Source organism: Emys orbicularis, chromosome 2, assembly GCF_028017835.1.
Source record: "Emys orbicularis isolate rEmyOrb1 chromosome 2, rEmyOrb1.hap1, whole genome shotgun sequence".
Taxonomy (NCBI): Eukaryota; Metazoa; Chordata; order Testudines; family Emydidae; genus Emys; species Emys orbicularis.
Window position 1 is genome coordinate 201,836,998 of NC_088684.1, and position 23,558 is coordinate 201,860,555.

General features: G+C 39.6%; 1 protein-coding gene across 1 annotated transcript in view; it reads right to left on the reverse strand.

Annotated features, from left to right (window-relative positions):
* The window catches only part of SUGCT (succinyl-CoA:glutarate-CoA transferase), a 503,164-nt gene that overhangs the window by 421,311 nt on the left and 58,295 nt on the right, over positions 1 to 23,558 (reverse strand). Inside the window, exon 8 of the mRNA XM_065399115.1 lies at positions 5,938 to 6,081. Coding sequence (XP_065255187.1) covers positions 5,938 to 6,081 — 144 coding nt within the window. The remainder of the gene's footprint in view (positions 1 to 5,937; positions 6,082 to 23,558) is intronic.

Genomic DNA, 23,558 nt, shown 5'->3' on the forward strand with positions numbered 1-23,558 from the left:
AGCACTTTTAGGAGAGAGGCCTGCTTTCAACTGCTTTGGCATAGGCTGCAGTAACACAAACTCCTGGTTTGTATACCAGAAAAAGAGCGAGATAGAGAGTAAGAGACAGTCCTGCATGGTGTTATCTCAATGGAAGAACACTGAAGTAGTTGTAAGGCTAAAAAGCCTTTGGAAATAGCCCATTAAGCTCTTTGGTGATAATGCACTCTGGGAATGACATACGAAACAAACCTCTGCAGGTGAGTGACATGTTTGAAATGGCACACACTTTAACAGTGCTAGATTACATCTGTGTCTCTGTAACATTAATGAGCACCCACCGTTCATTCATCCATTGTGCCTTCTTTGAACTCTTTATGTTGTCTTCAGTATAAATGAGGGTTCCTCTATTGAGGTGTCAAAGTGTACAGCTCAAAAGAAAAATGTGGTCCAAAGTTCTGTTTGATTTGGGAAATAAATGGGTTTGTATTAACCATCTGGATGCCTGGAGTCAAGATATGGCATTTCTTGCTGGTGATTCATTTTGCATTTCTAGCTTGCCCCAAAATTTCTTGACTCTCAGCACTGGAAAATGAATGAATCCAAAATATAATTGATTTTGACTCTAAAGTTAAAAGACTTTTGACAAATGATTTTTAATTAACTAAGGAAGAATTTGAATGGATACAAAATGCAGGTGTATGGTTCTCTACATAATAATGATTTTCTTAGATAGATCCAGAACTGAGTTTCAGCTGAAGTTATTCAACAAGAAATAGAATGACACACAACTGTAGTCTAGTTTTAATCAGAGGAGTCTAATTTGGTTAATAATCTTTCAAAAACTTTAGGCTCTTTTATGATAAACTGTAACCTACACTTTAGTCTTCTTTTTGTACGTACATTTGATTTTGTTTTTAACCATCTAACACATTCTGATCATTGTTATTTATATAGTATTGTACTTTAACTGAATTTGTACCAAACAGCAGGTCTGTGAGGCATTTATAATTTAACTGCTGTGCTGGAAACAATGCAATACAGAATAATACAAACACAGAGTGGCATATGGTCACTATGTAATTACTTCATCAGATCAAAGTAATCAGAACATGATGTTTCAGCATCATGTTCTTCCTTCACCCCTCTTGAAATTACTCCTATGGGACATATTCTAATCAGAGCAACATTGATGCTACGGATCTACTATAATAGTCACTGTTCCAGTCCTGCCAGCATTCCATCAGCATCTCCAATAGGACAAGCTTGTGGGGGTTATTAGACCTCCAGAACTTCAGCACCACACAGAATTCAGTTCTTTTACTCACTTACTGTAACTTGACCTTGGCACCTTCCTCCATCAAGTTATAGTCTGTTCTCTCATTGTTTATATAAATTACTATGCCATACAGAGGACCTATGGGCCTTCTTCAAAGCTCATTCCAGTCAATGGAAAGATTCCCATTGACCTCATGGAGTTTGGATCAGGAGAGCACTAAAAATTTGTTTATTGCCCTGTTGGTTACTCATACTTTTTCATTTTTTCCACTTCTTTACATCTGTTAGCCTGAACTCTTACTTTCCAGTTTTGGGGGTTGCATTTTTTCTTCTAATCCATAAAGTGATTCTGATATATTGTACATTGGTAACAAACCATAGTAAAACTTTCAGTTTCATATCCAGAGTCACGTCCATAATTCAAAGACCATAATAAACTCACTGTATTGACTGGAACTAATGTCTATCTTCATTGTCAAGCTCTCTCCTTTCCCTGCTCTAGCCTATTGCTATGTTTTAATATGTTTCCTATACTTTTTAGAAAAGATGGGTTTCTCCTTCACTCCTTTCCCTAGCTAATAAATCTTCTTCAACTATCATTAGTACAACTCGTGAACCCATTCAATCCAAGGTCTAGATGGAGCATAATCTACCAATGACTTTATGTATTACTAATTATTCGAAATAGCAGAAACTACATAATCTCTGAGGCCAAACTCAGCTTTTCTTTCAAACACATTAATATTGCTCTTTCAAAAAATCCGTATAGCTCAGGGGTGGGCAAACTACGGTCCGGGGGCCGCATCCGGCCCTCCAGATGTTTTAATCCGGCCCTTGAGCTCCCGCTGGGGAGCGGGGTCCGGGGCTTGCCCCACTCCACGCGGCTCCCGGAAGCAGTGGCATGTTTTCCCCCCGGCTCCTTCGCGTAGAGGCAGCCAGAGGGCTCCGCACACTGCCCCAGCCCCAAGCGCCGCCCCCACAGCTCCCATTGGCTGGGAACTGCAGCCAATGGGAGCTGCAGGGCCAGTGCCTGCAGACAGGGCAGCGTGCAAAGCCTCCTGGCTGCACCTCAGCTTAGGAGCCGTAGGGGGGACATGCCGCTGCTTCTGGGAGCTGCTTGAGGCAAGCGCAGTTCACAGCCTGTTCCCCTGACCCCATCCCACGCCCCAACCCCTGCCCCAGCCCTGATCCCCCTCCCACCCTCCAAACCCCTCAGTCCCAGCCCGGAGCACCCCCTGCACCCCCATCCCTACCCCAGAGCCCACACCCCCAACCAGAGCCCTCACTCCCCCGCCCCAGCCCGGAGCCCCCTCCTGCACCCTGAACTCCTCATTTCTGGCCTCACCCCAGAGCCCGCAGACCCCTGCTGGAGCCCTTACCCCCTCCTGCACCCCAACCCACAATTTCATGAGCATTACTGCCCCTCCATACAATTTCCATACCCAGATGTGGCCCTCGGGCCAAAAAGTTTGCCCACCTCTGGTATAGCTCAAGCAGCAGCATACCGTGCCAAATTCTGCTGTCTCTTATGCTGATAAACTCAGTGGAATGATTCAAAAGTTATATCCTTGTAACAAAGAGTAGTATTTGACCCATATTTTTTTAAAACAATTAAAAGTAACTTAGCATTCACTTTTGCTACATCGAAGATACGTAGTGAAAGAGAAAACACATTTCTCTATGTAGTGTGTGCACTACACTTTTTTAATCATGTGCAAAAGACAGAGGGAGAATTTAGTGGTTTGGAAAGCTGGTGCTAAATAGCCTTGGAGACAAACTTCCTTGTTCATCCACAGGCTAGATAAAACACGGATAACTGTGTAAGATTCCTATATCCTGCCCTACCAATGTGCCTCAACTCTCACCAGCAGTAACCACCTCTAGATAGGATAGGTTCACCCTCTATGTCCATTCAAACCATGATCTCTCCAATTAACACACAGACAACACAACATGGCCTAGCAGAGAGGAAGCATTGTCTAGGAGTTATAGCATAAGCAGAGAGTCAGGGGACCTGGATTTTATTTTTAATTCTGCCACTGATATATATCATGTGACCTGGGGCAAATCACATACTTTCTGTGTCTCAGTTTCCCTATTTGTAAAATGGGGATGAGGCTTACCACTTTTGTTAAGTGCTTGGAGATAACAGAATGAAAGGTACTATTCAAACACAAAAGTATCATCATCAGTTTATGTTTATGGTTTGTGTGATACCTGAAGACCTGAACTGAGACCACTATATCATCTCACAAAGACAACCATTAGACACTATCAATGTGGGCTGGATTTGAACTGGACACCTAAAAGGCAAAAGTTTCTAAAGCTCACTGCTAATCCCATAAGCTATCCTGCAATTTAACACACATTTACCAATAAAGATATGAATGAAGAAAACAATGTCTTCTAATTTGCTAGATTTTTCTAGAGTCATTTAACAATTATGAGAATATATTGTGTATCTTTATAACAAATATAAACGGAAACTCAGTAATTAGAAGCAGAGAAGTGACTTGAGAACAATCATATATTACAAACAATATTAACCACATTATCCTGTCTGTGGAATCTGAGACAATACATAATAAAAATTGTTAAATGTTAAAGAAGTATAAAACTTCTTGCAGTATTTCAGTCCAAAAGAAACTAGCTCGCTACAGTATTTTTTTTTTAATTTATTTATTTTTGTGCCTGGTTGCAATTAAATACAGGAAGGATATTAAAACTTCCAAGAGATTTTTTTTTTCAAACCACAACAGAAGAATAGGCGCAGTTGCATAATTGGAGCCAAATCCAAAACCCACTTCCTTCTTATTTACTAGCATCAGCTAAAGGACACTATTTAGATGCTGATGCTAAAAGGTCTGGAGTTGACAACTATAAATCATCTATGGGGGGGAAATTTTCAAAAGAACCTTATGCCAAGGGTTAAAAGTTTATAGCTGAGAGACTACAGAAAGTTAATGCCCACTGCAAAAACTATATCTAGCAGTCATCCTGTCTCTCTTCAATAAAGTCCTTGAATTTTGTTTTGTTGTGGGAAAAGAAATCTTCACCAGTTAATAATCAGCTACTATTCTGCTACAGTGTAATTTGGTGGAGACACAGAATCGGAGGTCTCTTTTACAGGATGCTAGGTCGCAATGACATTCTATTTTACTAGCAGACATTTGTCATCTATACAGAGCAGAGCTAAAATTAGAAAATATGCTTCCTGATCATCACGTTATATATCAGGCTTTGGTCTTTTTTCATTGGCAGCTGAATTTCAGTTCAATGTTGCCTTGTTACCGTCACTGACAGATCTGTGCAGAAAGTTTAATATTAAGGTAATCTGGGGGAAAAAAGGCCTCTTCCATGGCTTTAAGAAAAGCATAAGAATGACATCTGAGGATAATGATGGAAGCTTAAATGTTGGAATGTACAGATTTGGGGGGAGAATGGATAAAACAAACCAAATACTATTTGTCAGCACTTTCAAATTATTTCAGGTATTTAAATAGCTCTGATTCTTCATGTTCTTACACAAAGATCCCACATATTTTATCTTGAGTACAGTGAATGAAAAAGAAGGCAATACTGTCCTCTTACAGGTGTAGTGTAGCCCTGCCTCCGACTTCATATCCTTAAATACTGTTTGTGTTGAATGGAAAGGTCGGTATTTTAAATAAGGCAAGGCTGAGGGAAGGAAGAAAAAGTATAAACAGGCTGCAATGTTAGCTCAGTGCCAGAAAGTGTAACAGTTGGATGCAAAAAGTTCTCCATAAAGGTCACTGTTGCCATAACAACTTTAGTAAGAGTGTCCTTCAAGAACGCATTTGGTTTGCCATCCAGGAGAAGCGATCGCTCCCTTCACAATAGAAGAATTACTAAATTCTAGCTTGAGTCAGGTTGGAACAAAATTTATCGTCGTCAGTCTGTTTTGGGATTGCTATTTTAAGGCCAAATTCTGAAGCCCTTACTCAGACAATATTCACATCTGAATCCAACTGGGAGCTTTGCTGAGTAAGGACCTAAGGATTTGACCATTATTCAGGATACAGCTACAAGGAAACAAATGCTATCTTTGAAATTAACAGCCTAAATTTTCTACACTGCAACTCCTTAGCCCGAGCCAGCTGGCATGGGCCAGCTGCAGGTTTTTAACTGCAGCGTAGACATACCCCCAGATTATATACTGACTCTGATATTCAAGTTGACATGGGCAAGTTACTTAGGGCTGAATGCTCAAAAGGAGTTAGGCTTCTAACTTCCATTCATTTCAATGGAAGTTAGCACCCTAAATAGAAGTTAGGAGTCTAACTCCTTTTGTGCATTCAGCCCTTAGCCTCTATGGAAGAAATAAACCCCAGTGTTAAGACCGCACTGTACTAGGGTGATTTCATCAGCTGCGTTTATCCATACATCACAGGGACATTAAAAACACTAATTAATCAAGCCTCAAAGTGCTTTGAGACCCTCAGTAAAAGATGGTATTTAGGTGGCAGACAGAAGTGCTGTAGTAATAGTCATCAATCAAAATAAATCAACCACTACTACAGAAATATAAACTAGGAAATTTGTCTCTAGTATTACTTTCAATGTCATTATATCAGGGATGCATTTGGCCCAATGCACAAAAACAATAAGAAAAGAAAATCTACATCAACAAGCTAAGTAAAACATTCTTTAAACCCGTACCTGAGATGACAATAGATTGCAGTCAATGTGAAGTCCCTTCCCGGTTTTATATCTTTGAAGCAGGCCGGCCATGATTGCTCCATACGTGTACAGCCCTGTAGCAAGGTCTGTCATGGCTACTCCTGGCCTAACCGGATCACCATCCTAGCAGAAGAGAAAAAATGGGAACAGGGAAGAATTAATATTTTGTTATGGTACATTCCATATAAGGCCAGGTCTACACTAACCCCCCCACTTCGGACTAAGGTACGCAAATTCAGCTACGTTAATAACGTAGCTGAATTCGAAGTACCTTAGTCCGAAGTTACCGCGGTCCAGACGCGGCAGGAAGGCTCCCCCGTCGATGCTGCGTACTCCGCTCGCCGAGCTGGAGTACCAGCGTCGAAGGCGAGCACTTCCGGGATCGATCCGGGGCACTTCCGGGATCGATCCGGGATCGATTTATCGCGTCTTAACCAGACGCGATAAATCGAACTCAGAAAGCCGATTGCTTACATCAGGACCCGGATGTAAGTGAAGACGTACAGACAAGGGTTAAAAATATTTTCCTAGTACGCATTACAGAAACATGCTAAGAAGCTAAAATATCTTCTGAGTGAATTAAGTTGAAAAGCCTGCCACTGAAAAAGATACATTCTCACAAGTATCTACAGATAATCTGTTCCTAGCAATTCTGTAACGTTACAGTGCTCTCCCCTACAAACAGTGGTAAATTGGGAAAGAATTGTTGTGCTACTCTACCTTCTAGCTACACTATCGCTTCCATTCAATAATTTCAAAATGTCTTTTAAAAATAAGAAATTGTTAGAGGCAAAATTATTCAAAAGGAAAACACAATTTAATATACCTGGAAAACAAGGTACTGTAGGACTTGTCATACAGGTTGTCAGTGGCACATGTCTGACTGAGGAGGAAGGCAAACCGCCCCCCCTATTAATTTTCTTGCTATATCTTAAAACATTCGTCACCCGTTTCCAATGGAAAAGATTGCTTTATAAAAGGAAGCCTTGAAATGCCAGTGGGAATTCACGAAGGTTTTATGAAATGAGACACAATTTGAGACTCACTTTGTAAGCATATTTAATCCTCAAACATAAAACACATATATACACAAAATGAAAATCTTGTGATTCTGTTACTAAAATGTAAGAACATAATAAGAGACCCATACAGCTAATTAGTTAGGCCTACTAGTGTTTTGTATCTGCCCTTCAATACAAACACACTTTTACCAATGTTTGCTTTCTCATCAGCTAACATATTGCAAAATTACAACCAAACCAATCTGAAAGTGCCAATATTGAGCTGACTGGCTGGAAGTGCAGGTGGTTTAAAAATATTCAAAATTCTGAATCCAACTGTCCAGTCCTCCATGATTTTCCTGTAACATGCAATGTGATGCAATGAAGTGTAACAACTTCTCTTTCCAAACATGTATTTGGGACAAAAACCTGGATCTTCAATTGTAAATACTAAAAGAGAAGGAACAAAATCAGGATTGGGTTTCATCAGTCACGCTTCAGCCTTTTCTCACTGTTTAAGGTTCAGTATTTGAGATCAGCCAATCTAACTAAGTAACAAAGATTTCATAGCTTCTCTGAATCGTTTTTCAATTGTGTCCCAATTAATAATAAAGAACTAGAACCACACAAAAGCATGCCAGATTTCCATTTTGAGTGTGACAGTAATGTCATCGGCCTGTAATCTTCAAATCCCTCTGAAATCTTCAATTGCTTTTGTAAATTTAGTGCTTCTCTATAGAGTTCCTTGTCCAAAGTAAGTGCTATGTTTTGACCAAAGTTCTCCTTAGGTTCAGTGCAAATTTCAATGCATTCATAGTAACCGAATCAATCTAGGTACTTCTGTGGCCCCCATCACAGTATATCTGAATGTAACCCCAAAACGAATGAATTCATCCTCACATCATCCATGTAAGCTAGGGAAGACCTATCTCCATTTTACAGATGGGAAACTAAGGCACAGACAGATAAAGTTTCTTGTCCAAGGTCATTCAGGAAATGTGTGGCAAACCGAGGAATTGAACCAAGGTCTTTTGAGTGCCAGTCCAGTGCTTTGACCATAAGACTACCCAAATGTGGAGAAATTCCTGAGCATTTCATCCAATGTCATTAGGAAACTGGGACTCAATCCTCTTTTTTTAATCGACTAACCATAATGCTGATTATGGTTGAAGAATTGTTTTGATCTTCCACCATGTGTGCTTCAGGATTGTGCTAGAAATTATTTCTTTCCCAACAAGGTTTATAGTGTCCTGAACACTCATATTTCAGGCATGAAATCGTGTCGCACTGAAATCAATGGCAACACTCCCATTGACTTCGTCCAGGCCAGGATTTCACCCCAGAAGTTTAAGATTACTGCATCCAAGAAGTTCTCTCACTTTGCTGCATTTTATTTTTGTTGTCTGAGCAAAAGGCAAAGATTTTCCAATATCACAGACTAGTCATAAATATCAGCTAGGGAATGAATAAGTCTACTAACAGAAAAGATGAGACAACCATTACTTCAGAAGCTATAGTACTTTTTACTCTAGGAAAGTTAAAAACTAAGGCTCAGATTCTGATGCCATTACTTGCATTTAATAGTTCCTTATTCCACACATGGTGGCACTGAAGTCAATGAGACTACTCTTGGAGTAAGGTACTAATCATCATGAGAAAGGGTATCAGAATTTGGCCCAAAATCAGCATGAAAAAGGTAAGTATGAAGGTTGCATCTCATAAAAGAGAGCAGTGTTTTGTCAAATGGCACACAGACAAGACACCTTTAAGCAATTCTGGCAGACATTCAATAAGACTTGAATTTGTAGAGTCACTTTAACTACTTCTCAGTTTACATTGCTAAATCTAATTACTTTTTAGGACTACAAAAGAATTATAATTCCGACTCTTTTAAAAGAACTTGGTTTCACTCAAGAAAATAAAAAGCTGTCCTTAAAGTCAAATACTGTTTTCCTATTCTGTTTTTAGCAAAGTAAGTTGCGTATATAAATTCGATAACTAGCTATCTATGAGTCATTTAAATGGGATTTTGTTTGTACCAGTAAGGTAATACTGCACTGTAAAATGCACTAAGAAATCAATTTGGGGATAAAAAATTGCAGGAAATTAAGCTTCTATATATGATGGCAAGAACTACTACTTTATTCATTATATTTTAAAATTGTCAAATGAAAAGTTAAAAAGAGACAAAGTAGAAATTAAAGAACTCTTGAAAATCAGCATTAAAAGTGCATGAATGACTAGTCTTCTGCTACTTTAGGCACAGCCCCGAGCTGGGGCTGGTGTGAAAGTTACAGAACTCCTGGTGGCACTATGACTCACAGATACCTCTTAAAAAGCAACAGAGGGTCCTGTGGCACCTTTAAGACTAATAGAATTATTGGGAGCATAAGCTTTCGTGGGTAAGAACCTCACTTCTTCAGATGCAAGTAATGGAAATCTCCAGAGGCAGGTATAAATCAGTATGGAGATAACGAGGTTAGTTCAATCAGGGAGGGTGAGGTGCTCTGCTAGCAGTTGAGGTGTGAACACCAAGGGAGGAGAAACTGCTTCTGTAGTTGGATAGCCATTCACAGTCTTTGTTTAATCCTGATCTGATGGTGTCAAATTTGCAAATGAACTCTCTGTTGCTTTTTACAGATTCAGACTAACACGGCTACCCCTCTGATACTAGATACCTCTTAGTAACAATAAATCCCCTGCTTACAGAGGCCTATATTAGCAATGTATTAGACCCCCCCACTCACCCCATGCTGGCTATGTTGTTTTGGCTAGTAAGTAAAGGGGATGGAGCCAAGGCTCCACTCATTCCCCTCCCCACCACCTGCTTTGGGGAGGAAGCAAGCAGGCGAGTTTTCATGCTTACTTCTGTGCGTGTGGGTCCAACGGCCAGAAGCTGGGTAGAATTGCATCGGTGCATAAGGGATATTTTTAATTTCCCTGTTCTATCATGTAGTCAAGATACTATCTACCCTAAGCTGTTTCATAGTGAAGATCAAACAAAACCTTTACCCAATATCTAGTGAAAGCCTTCAGTACGTGAAGCAAAATGTATCCATCTTAATTATAACCAAGAAGCGCGGTAGGGGCAGAGACAGAAAGGGCATAATTCTAAATTTCACCAGCTTGCAAATAAATGAGGCAGCAACATTCAGAGATTGAAAACAATCTCCACTGGTTTAAAAAGACATCAATCTCAGCCCTGATGGAGAAAATTACAAATGTGAGATGATAACGACAGGGACGATTTCAGCAGATACTGTATCACATGAACTTCTCTCTTGGATCTTGGTACCAACATCTGCCCCATCAAGTACACCATCTTCCAGTTTTTGCTTAATAAGACTGTATCTTCTCCTCCTCAAGTAGATTTCCTTTGTCTCTGTACATGGTTAATGCACAATTCTTGATCTATGATTCACAAAGAAAAAAAACTTTGTTGAACGTTACTTAAGATTGATCTCATCAATAAATCAAACCATAAAAGAATTTGTATTTCCTAAATTAAAGAGTTGCAAAATCAAGCACGCTCAAATCAGAAAATGTCAGGATGCCTTAGTTCGGCCCACTTGTGCATATGCATTATGATACAGCCTTTAATTACGTGACCCTTTCAAAAAGAGCACCCCTGGTTCATTCAGGGCATGAACAGAGGTTGGGTAATGAAGGAATCTGTTGTCTATAGGACCCATTCCTCATTTGTTGCAGAAATTGGGAAGTTTGTAGTGAACAAGGCAGGGGAGCTACCTAACAGGAGCAACTAAGTGATCCTTGGGGTGAGTTTGTTGTTTGTTAGCTTGTTGTTGTATGCTTGCTTGCTTGAAGTTTATAGCGCAGTCTGTTTTGGGGCCTATGTACTGAGCCAAGCAGTCTGCTAAACTAGGCTGAGAGCTTACTAACAAGGCTCTAGCCTGCTACTCTTCAATCCCTAATCCCTTTAGGATACCATGAGAAGGGGGCGGGGCTAACTCACAGAGAACAGAAGTTTAAAAAGCCAGCTCAGAGGCAACCAGAGGAGCTAGTGAACAGGGCAGTTTTGCAAGGGAATTTAGAGAAGGCGTGCAAGTGGCAGACACATCTAACAAACACATTCTAAACTTAAACCAACATCCCACTCCATCACCAAACAGAAAAAACCCTGCAAGAGTTAAAATAATGCAGGCAGATGTCCCACAGCAGAGTGAGGGGCTATCCAGTTTATTGAACTAAACGCAACAAATACAATTACCTGCCTTATGAGCAGGTTGCATATGGTGTAAGCAGTTCATGGCCCTCAGACACACAGATCAGGCTCTTAAAATCATAGTGGCTGAAATGGAAGATCTCAGGGAGACAGAGAGGCATACAGAGGAGCTTTCAGAGACACAGTAGAGCAGTCCCATCCCGAGTCTGACAGCCTCTGTGCTGGTGAGAAAGAAGAAAGTCTGAGGGAATGTAGCATCAAGCTGGAGCAGACAGAAACAAACCCACCATTGCAACCCTCCTTCCAGATGTCATGGTATCCTCTCGCACTGGAGATGCCCCTCTGAGGGAGGGAACCCCTGTTATTAGGAAGAAACAGGTAATAGTAATGGGAGATTCAATTATTAGAAATATAGATGGGTTTGCGATGACCGGGAGAACCGCATGGTGAATTGCCTGCTCGGTGAGAAGGTTTGCAGACTTTGCAAGACATCTAGATAGACTAATGTGCAGTGCTGAGGAGGAGCTGGTGGTCATGATACATGTAGGTACCGGTGACACAAAGAAAGATAGGAGAAAGGTCCTGGAGGCCAAATTTAGGCTGCTAGGTAAGAGATTGAAGTCAAGGACCTCCCTGGTAGCATTCTCTGAAATGCTTCCAGTTCCACACGGAGGGTCAGTTAGACAGGCAGAACTGCAGGGTCTCAATGTGTGGCTGAGACGATGGTTTTGGGAGGAGGAGTTTATTTATTTATTAGGAACTTGGAAACCTTTGGGAAGGGAGAAGCCTATACAGGAAGGACAGGCTCCACTTAAACCAAAACAGAACCAGATTGCTGGCATGTAAAATTAAAAAAGTCATAGAGGAGTTTTTAAACTAAGGGCTGGGAGAAAGCTGACACATGAGGAGGAGCACATGGCTCAGATAAAGACATCTCTTGGGGGGGATTCATTAAAGGGGAAACTTCCCACAGGGCTAAAGGCCCGAGACCCCCCTTCCCCCGCAGGACAGAAGGCCCTAACCCCACCACCATGCCGCAGGGCAGAAGCCCTGAGCTCCCCCCACCCCAGTCTGGTAGGTGGAGAATGTGGTGAGAATATGGGAGGCGCCATGAGCCACACTTTAACTGTAAAAGAGCCGCACGCAGCTCATGAGCTGCGGTTTCGCCACCTCTGCTCTATATCCTAGGAGACAGGAGAGGACAGAAATTGATAAAGCACAGGTAGGAACTGAACAGAAACAATCAAACGAAAAAGCATCCCATTCAATTACATCACATGAAGGCAGACAAATAAATATAGTAATGACAAATTTTATAAGTGCTTGTATAAAAATGCTATAACTCTAACTATGCAGTGCTATTGTAGACATTTTGGTTCCAGGATATTAGAAAGAAGAGGTAGGTGAGGAAATATCTTTTATAAAGGTTAGTCCAATAAAAGATATTACCTCACCCACCTTGTCTCTCTAGAAGTCTAAATACTAAAATGAGTGAACTTGAGTGCCTGATATTAAATGATGATAGTGATATAATAGGCATCACAGAAACTTGGTGGAATGATGATAATCATTGGGACATGGTAATATCAGGGTATAAAATATACAAGTCACGCTGGTGGGGGAGTGGCACTATATGTGATACAAAGCATGGTCAAATATATAAAAATCTTAAATGAATCCTGTATTGATAGAAATTCTATGAATAATAAGACTATAATAGCAGAAATATACTACTGACCACCTGACCAGGGCAGTGATTGTGAAATGCTCAGGGAAATTAAAGAGGTTACAAAAACAGAAAGCCCAGTAATAATGGGGATTTCAACTATCCCCATAATGACTGGATACATTTCACCTCAGGATGAGATCCAGAGATAAAGTTTCCAAACACTGTAACAACTGCTTCTTGGAGCAGCTAGTCCTGGAAGCTGCAAGGGGAAAGGCAATTCTTGATTTAGTTCTAAGTGAAGCACAGCATCTGGTCCAAGATGTGAATACAGCTGAACCACTTGGCAATAGCGACCATAATGAAATTAACTTTAACATCCTTGCAGGGGAGAAAATACCAAAGAAACCCAACACAGTAGCATTTAACTTCAAAAAGGGGAACAACGAACAACAACAACAAAAGGAGGAAGCTAGTTAAGTGGAAATGAAAAGAAAGATTCACAAGAGTGAAATGCCTGAAAGCTGCATGGAAACTATTTATAAACACCATAATGGAGACTCACACTAAATGTATACCCCAAATTAAAAAAAAAAAAATAAGAGGACCAAAAAATGCCACCATGGCTAAACAGCAGAATAAAAGAGGCAGTTAGGGGCAAAAAGGCATCCTTTAAAAATTGGAAGTCAAATGCCAGTGAGGAAAATAGAAAGGAGCATGAACTCTGGCAAGTCATGTGTAAAAGTATAATTAGGCAGGCCAAAAATTTCAAGAGCAACTAGCAAAAGGCACAAAAACTAACAGCAAAAAAAAAGTTAAGTATATCAAAAGCAGGAAGCCTGCCAAACAATCAGTGCGGCCACTGTACAATCAAGGTGCTAAATGAGCAGTCAGGGAAGAAAAGGCTATTGCAGAGAAGCTAAATGAATTCTTTGCATTGATCTTCACTACAGAGGACATGAAAGAGATTCCCACACCTGAGCCATTCTTTTTAGGTGACAAATCTGAGGACCTGTCCCAGATTGATGTGTCAGTAGAAGAGATTTGGAACAAATAGATACATTAAACAGTAATAAGTCACCAGGACCAGATGGTATTCACCCAAGAGTTCTGAAGGAACTCAAATATGAAACTGCAGAACTAACTGTGTAATCTATCGCTTAAATCAGCCTCTGTACCAGATAGGGGACCAGACAGCAAATGTGAAAAATCGAGACAGGGAGTGGGGGGTAACAGGAGCCTATATAAGAATAAGACCCAAAAATCAGGACTGTCCCTATAAAATCGGGACATCTGGTCACCCTAGTACCAGATGACTGGAGAATAGCTAATATAAACACCAATTTTTTAAGAAAGGCTCCATAAGTGACTTTGGTAATTACATGCCAGTAAGTCTAACTTCTAGGCAAATTGGTTGAAACCATAGTAAAGAACAGAATTGTCACATAGATTAATACAATATGTTGGGAAAGTCAAAATGGCTTTTGTAAAGGGAAAACATGTCTCATCAATCTATAAGAATTCTTTGAGGATGTCAATAATCATGGATGATTGGGTGGATACAGCGTACTTGGACATTCAGAAAGCTTTTGACAAGGTCCACCACCAAAGGCTCTTAAGCAAAATAAGCAGTCATGGAATAAGAGGGAAGGTCCTCTCATGGATTGGTAACTGGTTAAAAGATAGGAAACATAAACGCTGTTATAGTCCTAGCCTTCACAACCTCCTTAAGTAAGGAGTTCCACAGGTTGACTGTGCGCTGCATGAAGAACTTGCTTGTATTTGTTTTAAACCTGCTGCCTATTAATTTCATTTGGTGACCCCTAGTTCTTGTATTATGGGAATAAGTAAATAACATTTCCTTATCTACTTTCTCCACATCACTCATGATTTTATATACCTCTGTCATATCCCCCCCTTAGTCTCCTCTTTTCCAAGCTGAAGAGTCCTAACCTCTTTAATCTCTCCTCATATGGGACCCGTTCCAAACCCCTAATCATTTTAGTTGCCCTTTTCTGAACCTTTTCTAGTGCCAGTATACCTTTTTTGAGATGAGGAGACCACATCTGTACACAGTATTCGAGATGTGGGCGTACCATCGATTTATATAAGGGCAATAATATATTCTCAGTCTTATTCTCTATCCCCATTTTAATGATTCCTAACATCCTGTTTGCTTTTTTGACCACCTCTGCACACTGCGTGGACATCTTCAGAGAACTATCCACAATGACTCCAAGATCTTTTTCCTGACTTCTTGTAGCTAAATTAGCCCCCATCATATTGTATGTATAGTTGGGGTTATTTTTTCCAATGTGCATTACTTTACATTTATCCATATTAAATTTCATTTGCCATTTTGTTGCCCAATCACTTAGTTTTGTGAGATCTTTTTGAAGTTTGTCACAGTCTGCTTTGGTCTTAACTATCTTGAGCAGTTTAGGATCATCTGCAAACTTTGCCACCTCACTGTTTACCCCTTTCTCCAGATCATTTATGAATAAGTTGAATAGGATTGGTCTGAGGACTGACCCTTAGGGAACACCACTAGTTACCCCTCTCCATTCTGAGAATTTACCATTAATTCTTACCCCTTGTTCCCTGTCTTTTAACCAGTTCTCAATCCATGAAAGGACCTTCCCTTTTATCCCATGACAGCTTAATTTACATAAGAGCCTTTGGTGAGGGACCTTGTCAAAGGCTTTCTGGAAATCTAAGTACACTATGTCCTCTGGATCCCCCTTGTCCACATGTTTGTTGACCCCTTCCAAGAACTCTAATAGATTAGTAAGACACGATTTCCCTTTACAGAAACCATTGACTATTGACTATTGCTCAACAGTTTATGTTTTTCTATGTGTCTGACAATTTTATTCTTAACTATTGTTTCGACTAATTTGCCCGGTACCAACATTAGACTTACTGGTCTGTGATTGCCGGGATCACCTCTAGAGCCCTTTTTAAATATTGGTGTTACATTAGCTAACTTCCAGTCATTGGGTACAGAAGCCGATTTAAAGGACAGGTTACAAACCTTACTTAATCCTAACTTGAGAGTGCTTGACTTTTCCAGCTTTTTAATCCTTTCTGATTCTTAAGTTTGTACCTCCTGTTTTTTTATGAGACCAACCATAACTAATCTTCAAGGTTTTTGTTCATAAATTTCTTTAGATTTTTATGTGGTATTTATATAACATTTACACATTTGTTGTCTTCAGTGTATAATTTATTTCCATTGTTATCTTGTGAAGCTCAATATTTCACCACACAAGTACCATGTCAACCAATATATTGAAAATAATTAAACTAAACTGTATTCAAACAAAAACTTGTTTGCAATTTCAGTTTTAATGCAACTTTTAAATTACCTTTTTTCTAACTGTAGAACAGAAAACTGAGTAAGGACTCATCTTTTCCCACCTTTTTTTAAAAACAGAATGTCATAATCTCCAATTTGTAACAAGCAGATAATATACATGAAAAGGAGCGGTAGTTTTGTACCTTATTTTCATGCAACCCTTTTTGAGGAGAATAAACAATTGCTCTTTGAAAAGAGCCAGTATAACTTACCACAGCACAAACTCAAAGGAGCACAGCAGGCGCTTATCCAAACCCATTCTGCTTCCACTACAGTTTCTCCTGTGACCCTTCTTTGTAATAATGGGTCATCTGCGGTATATCAGCTAGCAAAAGCAGACATTGCCATAACAACCAGGGCAATCATGACTCTCTGCAAATATGCTAATGAACTGGACAGAGTGAGCAATGAGTGACTGATTATCTCTGATATCACAATGTTACTGTTCAGGCAGCAGCAGGGGAGCATCAAACATGCACTGTGGCGGGGGGGGGGGAAATCAGGTACTCCAGTGTTCCTAAGTTTTCTAAAAAAAAAAAAAAAAAAAAAATCCAACATGCAAAGAAAAAATTCATATTGGAAATCATTCCACACACATTAATGAGTGGCCAAAATCTGGTTCAAATCCCCCCTGACGTTCACAAAAAAGGGTTATGAACAAAAGTTGAGACACTGAAGTATAGATATAGTAAAACAGAAAATTTTGACACAAATTTAATTATTATGGTCTTGCAATAGTGAGGCAATAAGATTGAAAATAGATATCTTTTTTAACATAGACCATCACGCCATGGTGTCAACATTGCTCCTGAAACCAACCACTGAATTCAAATTTGGGGTTTCCTTCCTTCTTAGCACAGAATCAAAGGCAGCATCTCCACAGAGAAGCATGTAACGTACTGTACTTTCCATTACAAGGTTGATCTTGTCCCTCCTCTTCCATAACTTCAACTAAAAAGCTCCTTGTCCCTTGAAACTTTTGTCTGCCAGCCAAAAAGTTTATGACAAGGTTTGGGGAGGCTCAAACAAGCAATTTATGAAATATGAAACATTATTAAAAGGTACATTTTCAAATTTAACTCTACCCTTAAATAGTTTTGATTTGGGGATGTAAATTAAAGATGGAAAAGTCCACCTATTACATCCTATGCCAGTATAAGATAATTCTGTACAATTTAATTTTCTAGTTCTAAAATGTTTCCAACACTGTCTTTGGATGAATACGCCACAGTTTAAGAGAGCTAGACAGTTGTTAATCCATTTTTTTCTGATGTTAACATTAAAGTTTGGTTTACCTAATTTCATCCCCGTACTCCAAGTTATATATTTTTATCAGCCCAAGTAACTCCCTTCCTTCTTCGGTGTTTACACCAAGCTTTTGTAGATTGTTGTAAGCATTCGCCCTGTCCCCTTAAGCAGCTCTTATCCTATACTGTTTGCGTAATTTTGCCTATACTGTTTAATTTTCATCATTCCTCATAAACTTGTCTATCTGTGACAGGATGTGTAGTTATTACTAGTATATGAGGAGTTAATTTCATCTTCCTTTTCCCTCCTCATAGATCAGCTCTCTGAGTAAAATAAACTTCTATCCTATGGTTCTTGCCAGTATAAAAATGTAATGAAAATATCCTCACAGCCCCAAACAACAAAAGTTTTAAGTGTAGACTTGCTCAGATTGAGAATGCCTAAGGCTTTTCCTTCCAGGCTCTGAGGCTGGGTTGATCCTTATGTTTAGGTGGTTATTTCTCTTTTTTGCTTATGTTAATTTGTTTTGATTTGTATTTATAAAAGGTTCTCGCCTGCTGAAATGGACCTTCCTGTCTGTTACTGCTCAGCCATTCCACCAGTTTCCACTAACTCATTTTTGTTGCTTTTTTCTAAATCAACATCTTTTTGGCATTGAGATGCCCACATTGAACGCAGTTTTCTAGAACCCTATTCACTCGAGTCCAAACAGTGAATGATCAGCAGCTTCCTGCGTCCTGACATATTGCTTCTTTGTGGTCAATCCAAATTTACATTGGCAATATAAGAATAATCAGTTCAAAATAGAAATCATTCTGTTAAATGACATGCTTAATAAAACACTTTAATTCCAGTAGTCTTTAAACTGCTTTGAACAGGCAAAGGATGGGAAATAAGTTGCCAAAGCTAATGGGAAACAATCATGGCTAGTTTTCAACAATATACCATGTGTAGCCTTTTGATGAGCTTGTATTTTGTTTGTTTTTAATCTGAAGGATGATGGCCCCTCTGGTACTGTAGATCCCAATCACGCCTGACTGTCTTTAATTCAATAAAACAAAATGTTTCTTCAGTAACAAAGAATGCCTAGTGAATAGACACACCACTACAAAGATTCTCTTAATATCCAAATTGTATGTAATGATTCACTAAGAGAACTCTTATCTGAATTGGTTTTGAAATTACACTCAAATTATTGCCTTAATGAGTCAGAGAAAATTCCATCAAAGGAACATTCATCTGGCACTGCTGCATCTGGGTACATCAAGTTTTTTGTTCCCCAAATACGCGACTTGAATGTGGTGAGTTTCTATTAATTATGTCTTTGAAGACAATAAAAATGTCATCTATGTAAACTAGGTCCTTTTAGCATGTTTTAAATTAATACAAAGAAAAATAGAATCTGGCCAGAGGTATCTACATTAAAGACAGAAAGGCTTTGTGGTACAGATTTAGACAAAACCAGACTCCATTCCATTGTTTGCTATATTCTATAAATACATAGTGAAAATACTACCCCAGGAGAAGTAAATCCGGAACTCCATAGTTAGCATCCTTTATTCCTAATACTGAGGTGGTCTAATGAAAGTGTGGGACCCCGAATTCCACTTGTGGTTCAGAATCTAAGCATGGCAATATGGTCCAAGGAGAACATTTCATCCTTAACACTGAATGTCTTTCTGTGCAATCAGTGAGAGCCTTACCAATATTTCGATGTAGTTTTGTGTGCATTTGTATATTTGTAATACTATAGTACAATTTAGCATCTTCAACAATTGGAGCTCAAATTTCCTGGAGACTACTTCAAAACACTCAGCATGAAGCACTAAGTCATTTCAAAAGGCAGGGATTTCTTACTGAAAACCTTCAGGATTTCTTCAAAAACAGATATTTTCTGAGGATTCAAAGATTTTGAAATGTGATGTGCCCGATGTATGATCTCTCCTTTTCAATTCCCTTCTTTTTCCATCTCCTATTGTGCAGCCAAATATGATATTGTACTGTATCTTTGATGCATTACCATTTTGTATTACCTTTTTTCCTCCTACGATGCTTGTATCACTATTTCCTTCATAAAAAGACTGGAAAAAACGTGTGCATTAAATTTTACCTTAGACTTCTATCTCCCCCACTGCCGCCCCCTCACTCCCTCAAAATTATAATTTTACAAGAAATGTGAGTATACAGTGAAAAGGAATGTTACACAAGGGACAAAAAGCCTTAATTAAGGCTTAGGTTTTGCTCAAACTTCCCTGCTGTTTAAGCCATAGATTTCCTGATCCAATAACAAGAAACAGTTCACTAACTCAGGCACCAAAGCTGCTGTTCAGAGCACAGCAACGTTCCAGATCAACTGTACTGGTAAAATCTTTTTATTCTGGGACATCAAGTCAGCAGCTAGATTGTTGGAGTGAATTAAAATTGACTATATGAGGTACATAAGGAAGTCCCTGTGGGCTGAGTGGGAGTATAACTTTTGCTATTAATTCCATCCCTGCTTCAGAAACATTCCAGAGTTTTGAATACAACTTCTGAAATGTACTGTATTATTAAAATGGCTTGGGTCAGAAACTGGAAGCGTCAATGCAGCTTTAAAACTGAACAATTTTCAGGTGGTTCTAGATATTATGTGGATGTTCCTAAAATTAATTCTAATTTGTATACTCCTTCAGCAGAATAAAATCTCCAGTGGTGTCCCTAGAGCACACTCAATGACCTGTTGACCAGAACTTTTGGCAAATTAGGATTCCACTGTATAGTCACACAGTGATTTTCTGTGGATATGATATTGCATAATAAAGAGGCCCCATCTCTCCTCATATCTCACCCTCATTAGAATATTTTTATAGCCAGAATATAAATATTTGTAATTTATCCTGAGGCTGTTCCTCAGGGTAAACCACAAATGTTCACGGCCTGAAACAAATGTTTGGGGAGTGTCCAGACTGGCCATTCTTTACAGAAGTATTAATTACAATGAGTTATTTGGCAATCAATTAACTCAACATAAAAAAAATCATGGGTAAAAAAAACCTTAATCACTATCATTCAAGTGTCATTAAAGATACTATCCACCAGGGATTCTCACTCTTATTTCCTAACACAAGATGTAGAAAAGTGAGAATCCTGTCAGAATGATAAACTTCAGAGAAGCAGAATTACAACCAGTAAGTCATTTTCTCTTCTGGGTTTATCAGAGTCTCTGAATGTGCCAGCAAATGTTTTATTCTGTTTCAAGTATTCTATATAAGCTACTATTTTGATTTTGCTTTAGTCTATGTCACATGTAGCAGTCTCTTCCCTGAAGACTTTACATTCTAATTAAACAATACATATCCAAAAGGGAGAGGGGAAAAGAGAACACGAGTGTGAGTGTGTGTGTGTGTGTGTGTGTGTGTGTGTGTGTGTGTGTGTGTGTGTACCCTACCCTATTATGTATTTTTAACACTAATTTTTATCTATAGTATACACACAGCTGATAGTACTGTCACAGCCTTATGGAACAAAGCAGGCCTCTGCACACCTACCCCCACATTGAATGAGACAGGTTTTGCCACTTTGTTTTTAATGTTGTTCAAAATTCAACATAACTATTACTTATCCATAAACAGTGCCATTGGAACTTTGGGAGATTTATTTTAAAGAACAGCATATCATCAGTAGTAAATTTTCAGGCATGCATGAAGTACAATTCTAAACAACTACTTTAAACCATAATTTCCCCATATGAAAATGGGGATAATTATTTCGACTTCCTTTTGAGAACTGTTGATGAAAAAGCTCTAGATAATAGCTAGGTATCATTATTTATTATTATTATTATTAAACCAATTCAGAATGGATTTTCATTGCAACAGCTAAAGGTACATCTATGTCCTAGGGGCTACGAAATTCACCCCTAAGCACAAGGCCTATACACCACTTAAGTCTTCAAAATAGGACTTAAGTAGCACTTAGGCACTGCACTGGCCCTTTGCACATGAGAGAATGTGTGTTTGGGGAGCCTTTATGGAATAAAATATGAACCAAAAACTTGAGATGAAGAGAAATAAGAGCTAAAAGTTAGCATGTTTATTTTAATCAGGCAAGAGAATGACTGGGTCAGAATGAATTGTTAAAAGCCCGTGGTGAATACACAGAGCTGTTAGCAACAATGATTAAATGATTCTAATGATTACACTGCCTGAAGTACTGGTGAGGTGATGTGAACATCTGGGTTTCCAGTGTAGATCTTAACATAACCTTTTAATAAAATCCATCTTCATAATGGCCACTGAGGAATATTACTCCCATAATACAACTTACGTCCAATTATTCAGTGTAACACTTGTACATTCTGTCATTCACATATCATTGAAAAGTTTTATTAGAGTTCTATTTTGTTAAAGTTTAACCTTTTAAATGTGTTTCCTTTAACTCAGTATTAACAACATTTGCCCCTTTGTAACAGTTATTATTTCCATGGAATTTAGCTGGCAAATTTTCAGCTCAGGAAGTTGTGTGCACTCAACTTCTGCTGTTGTAATGGAAGCAATGCTCTTCACTTCACAGGCACTGGATCAGAATGTAAGGAATGGTTACTTTCCCTACAGAAACTGTAGTTCTTTGAGATGTTGCGCTCAGTGTAGATCCCATTGTAAGTGCGTATGCCTCACATGATTGGATTTTCTTTGAATAGCAAGATCTCTCAAGGCAATGCATGCACCCTGTGCCTCCTTATACTCCCACACAAGGGCATTCCCTCATAATTCAAAGCCCATGGTGGCTGAAGACTCCAAAAAGGGGGACGGAGGGTGGGTTTGAGATCCACATTGACTATAACATCTTGAAGAACCACAGTTACTGTATTTCTTTCTTCTTCGAGTACATGTTTGTATGAACCCCCGTAGGTAACTGGCAAGTAGCATCCCCTCTGAATGGTGGGAATGAGGAGTATAGCTGCATTAGTCAAACAGTGATTGAAGTACTGTTCTCCTGAACTTGGCATCTGACCTTGCAGCTAAGTCCAAGGGATAGTGCTTGACAAAAATCAGTGGGTTAGTCTACGCCACTGCATTACAGATCTCTGATATTCCTGGAGTGGGGGGAGGTTGTTGCTCATGCTCTGGCAGAATGAGCTGTGATGTTCAGTGGGACAGGAACACCAGCCAGATGATAACACATCAAGATACACGGTGCTATACATTTTGATACTCTTTGCAAGGAAGTGGCTTGATTTTTAGAATGTCTGGCTATAGCTATAAACAGACAGGGCAACACACTGAGGGCACGTTTTCACTACCCGCCGGATCAGCGGGTAGCAATCGATCTATTGGGGATCGACTTATCGCGTCTAGTGAAGACGCGATAAAATCGATCCCCAATGGCTCTGCCGTCGACTCCAGAAATCCACCGCGACAAGAGGCGGAAGCGGAGTCAACGGCGGCGCGGCAGCAGTCGACTCGCCACCGTCCTCACAGCCAGGTAAGTCGACCTAAAATACGCAACTTCAGCTACGCTATTCACGTAGCTGAAGTTGCGTATCTTAGGTCAAACCCCCCCCTCCCCCCCCCATAGTGTAGACCTAGCCTTAATGATTTGGTCCTGTCACTATAATAAAGCAAAGTCCTGGATATAATTAGTGTGTGTAATTTCTTTTTTCCTCGTGCTGATTGTGTCTCTGGAAAAAGGAAAGTAGGCTGATTTGACTGGTTCTGATGAAAATCTGAGACCTCTTTAGGAATGAACTTTGGGTGGAGTTCCAGCACTACCCTGTCCTTCAGGCTAGAAATGCCTGAAGCTCACTCACTCTCCTTGCTGAACTGATAGTCACTAAGAAGACTGACTTCAGAGTAAGGTGATGAAAAGAACATTCTGAGAGCAGTTCGAACACAGGCTCCATGAGCCTCAGGAGCACTAAATTGAGAAGGTGTGCCTTTTCCAATCTGGAGTCAATCACAGTTCCTATGAACTCTATCATCTCGGATGGTGTGAGTGACAATTTTTTGTAGTTCACTAGGCCCAGATGGGTGAATAAGACAAGCGTACATTCCAGCTTGCCACCATTTCCCACTACAATCTGCCCTCAACAGCCAAGTATGATGAATGCCCTGACTTCTCAGGTGGGCTGCCACCACTGCTAGGCATTTCATAAAATCCCTTGGT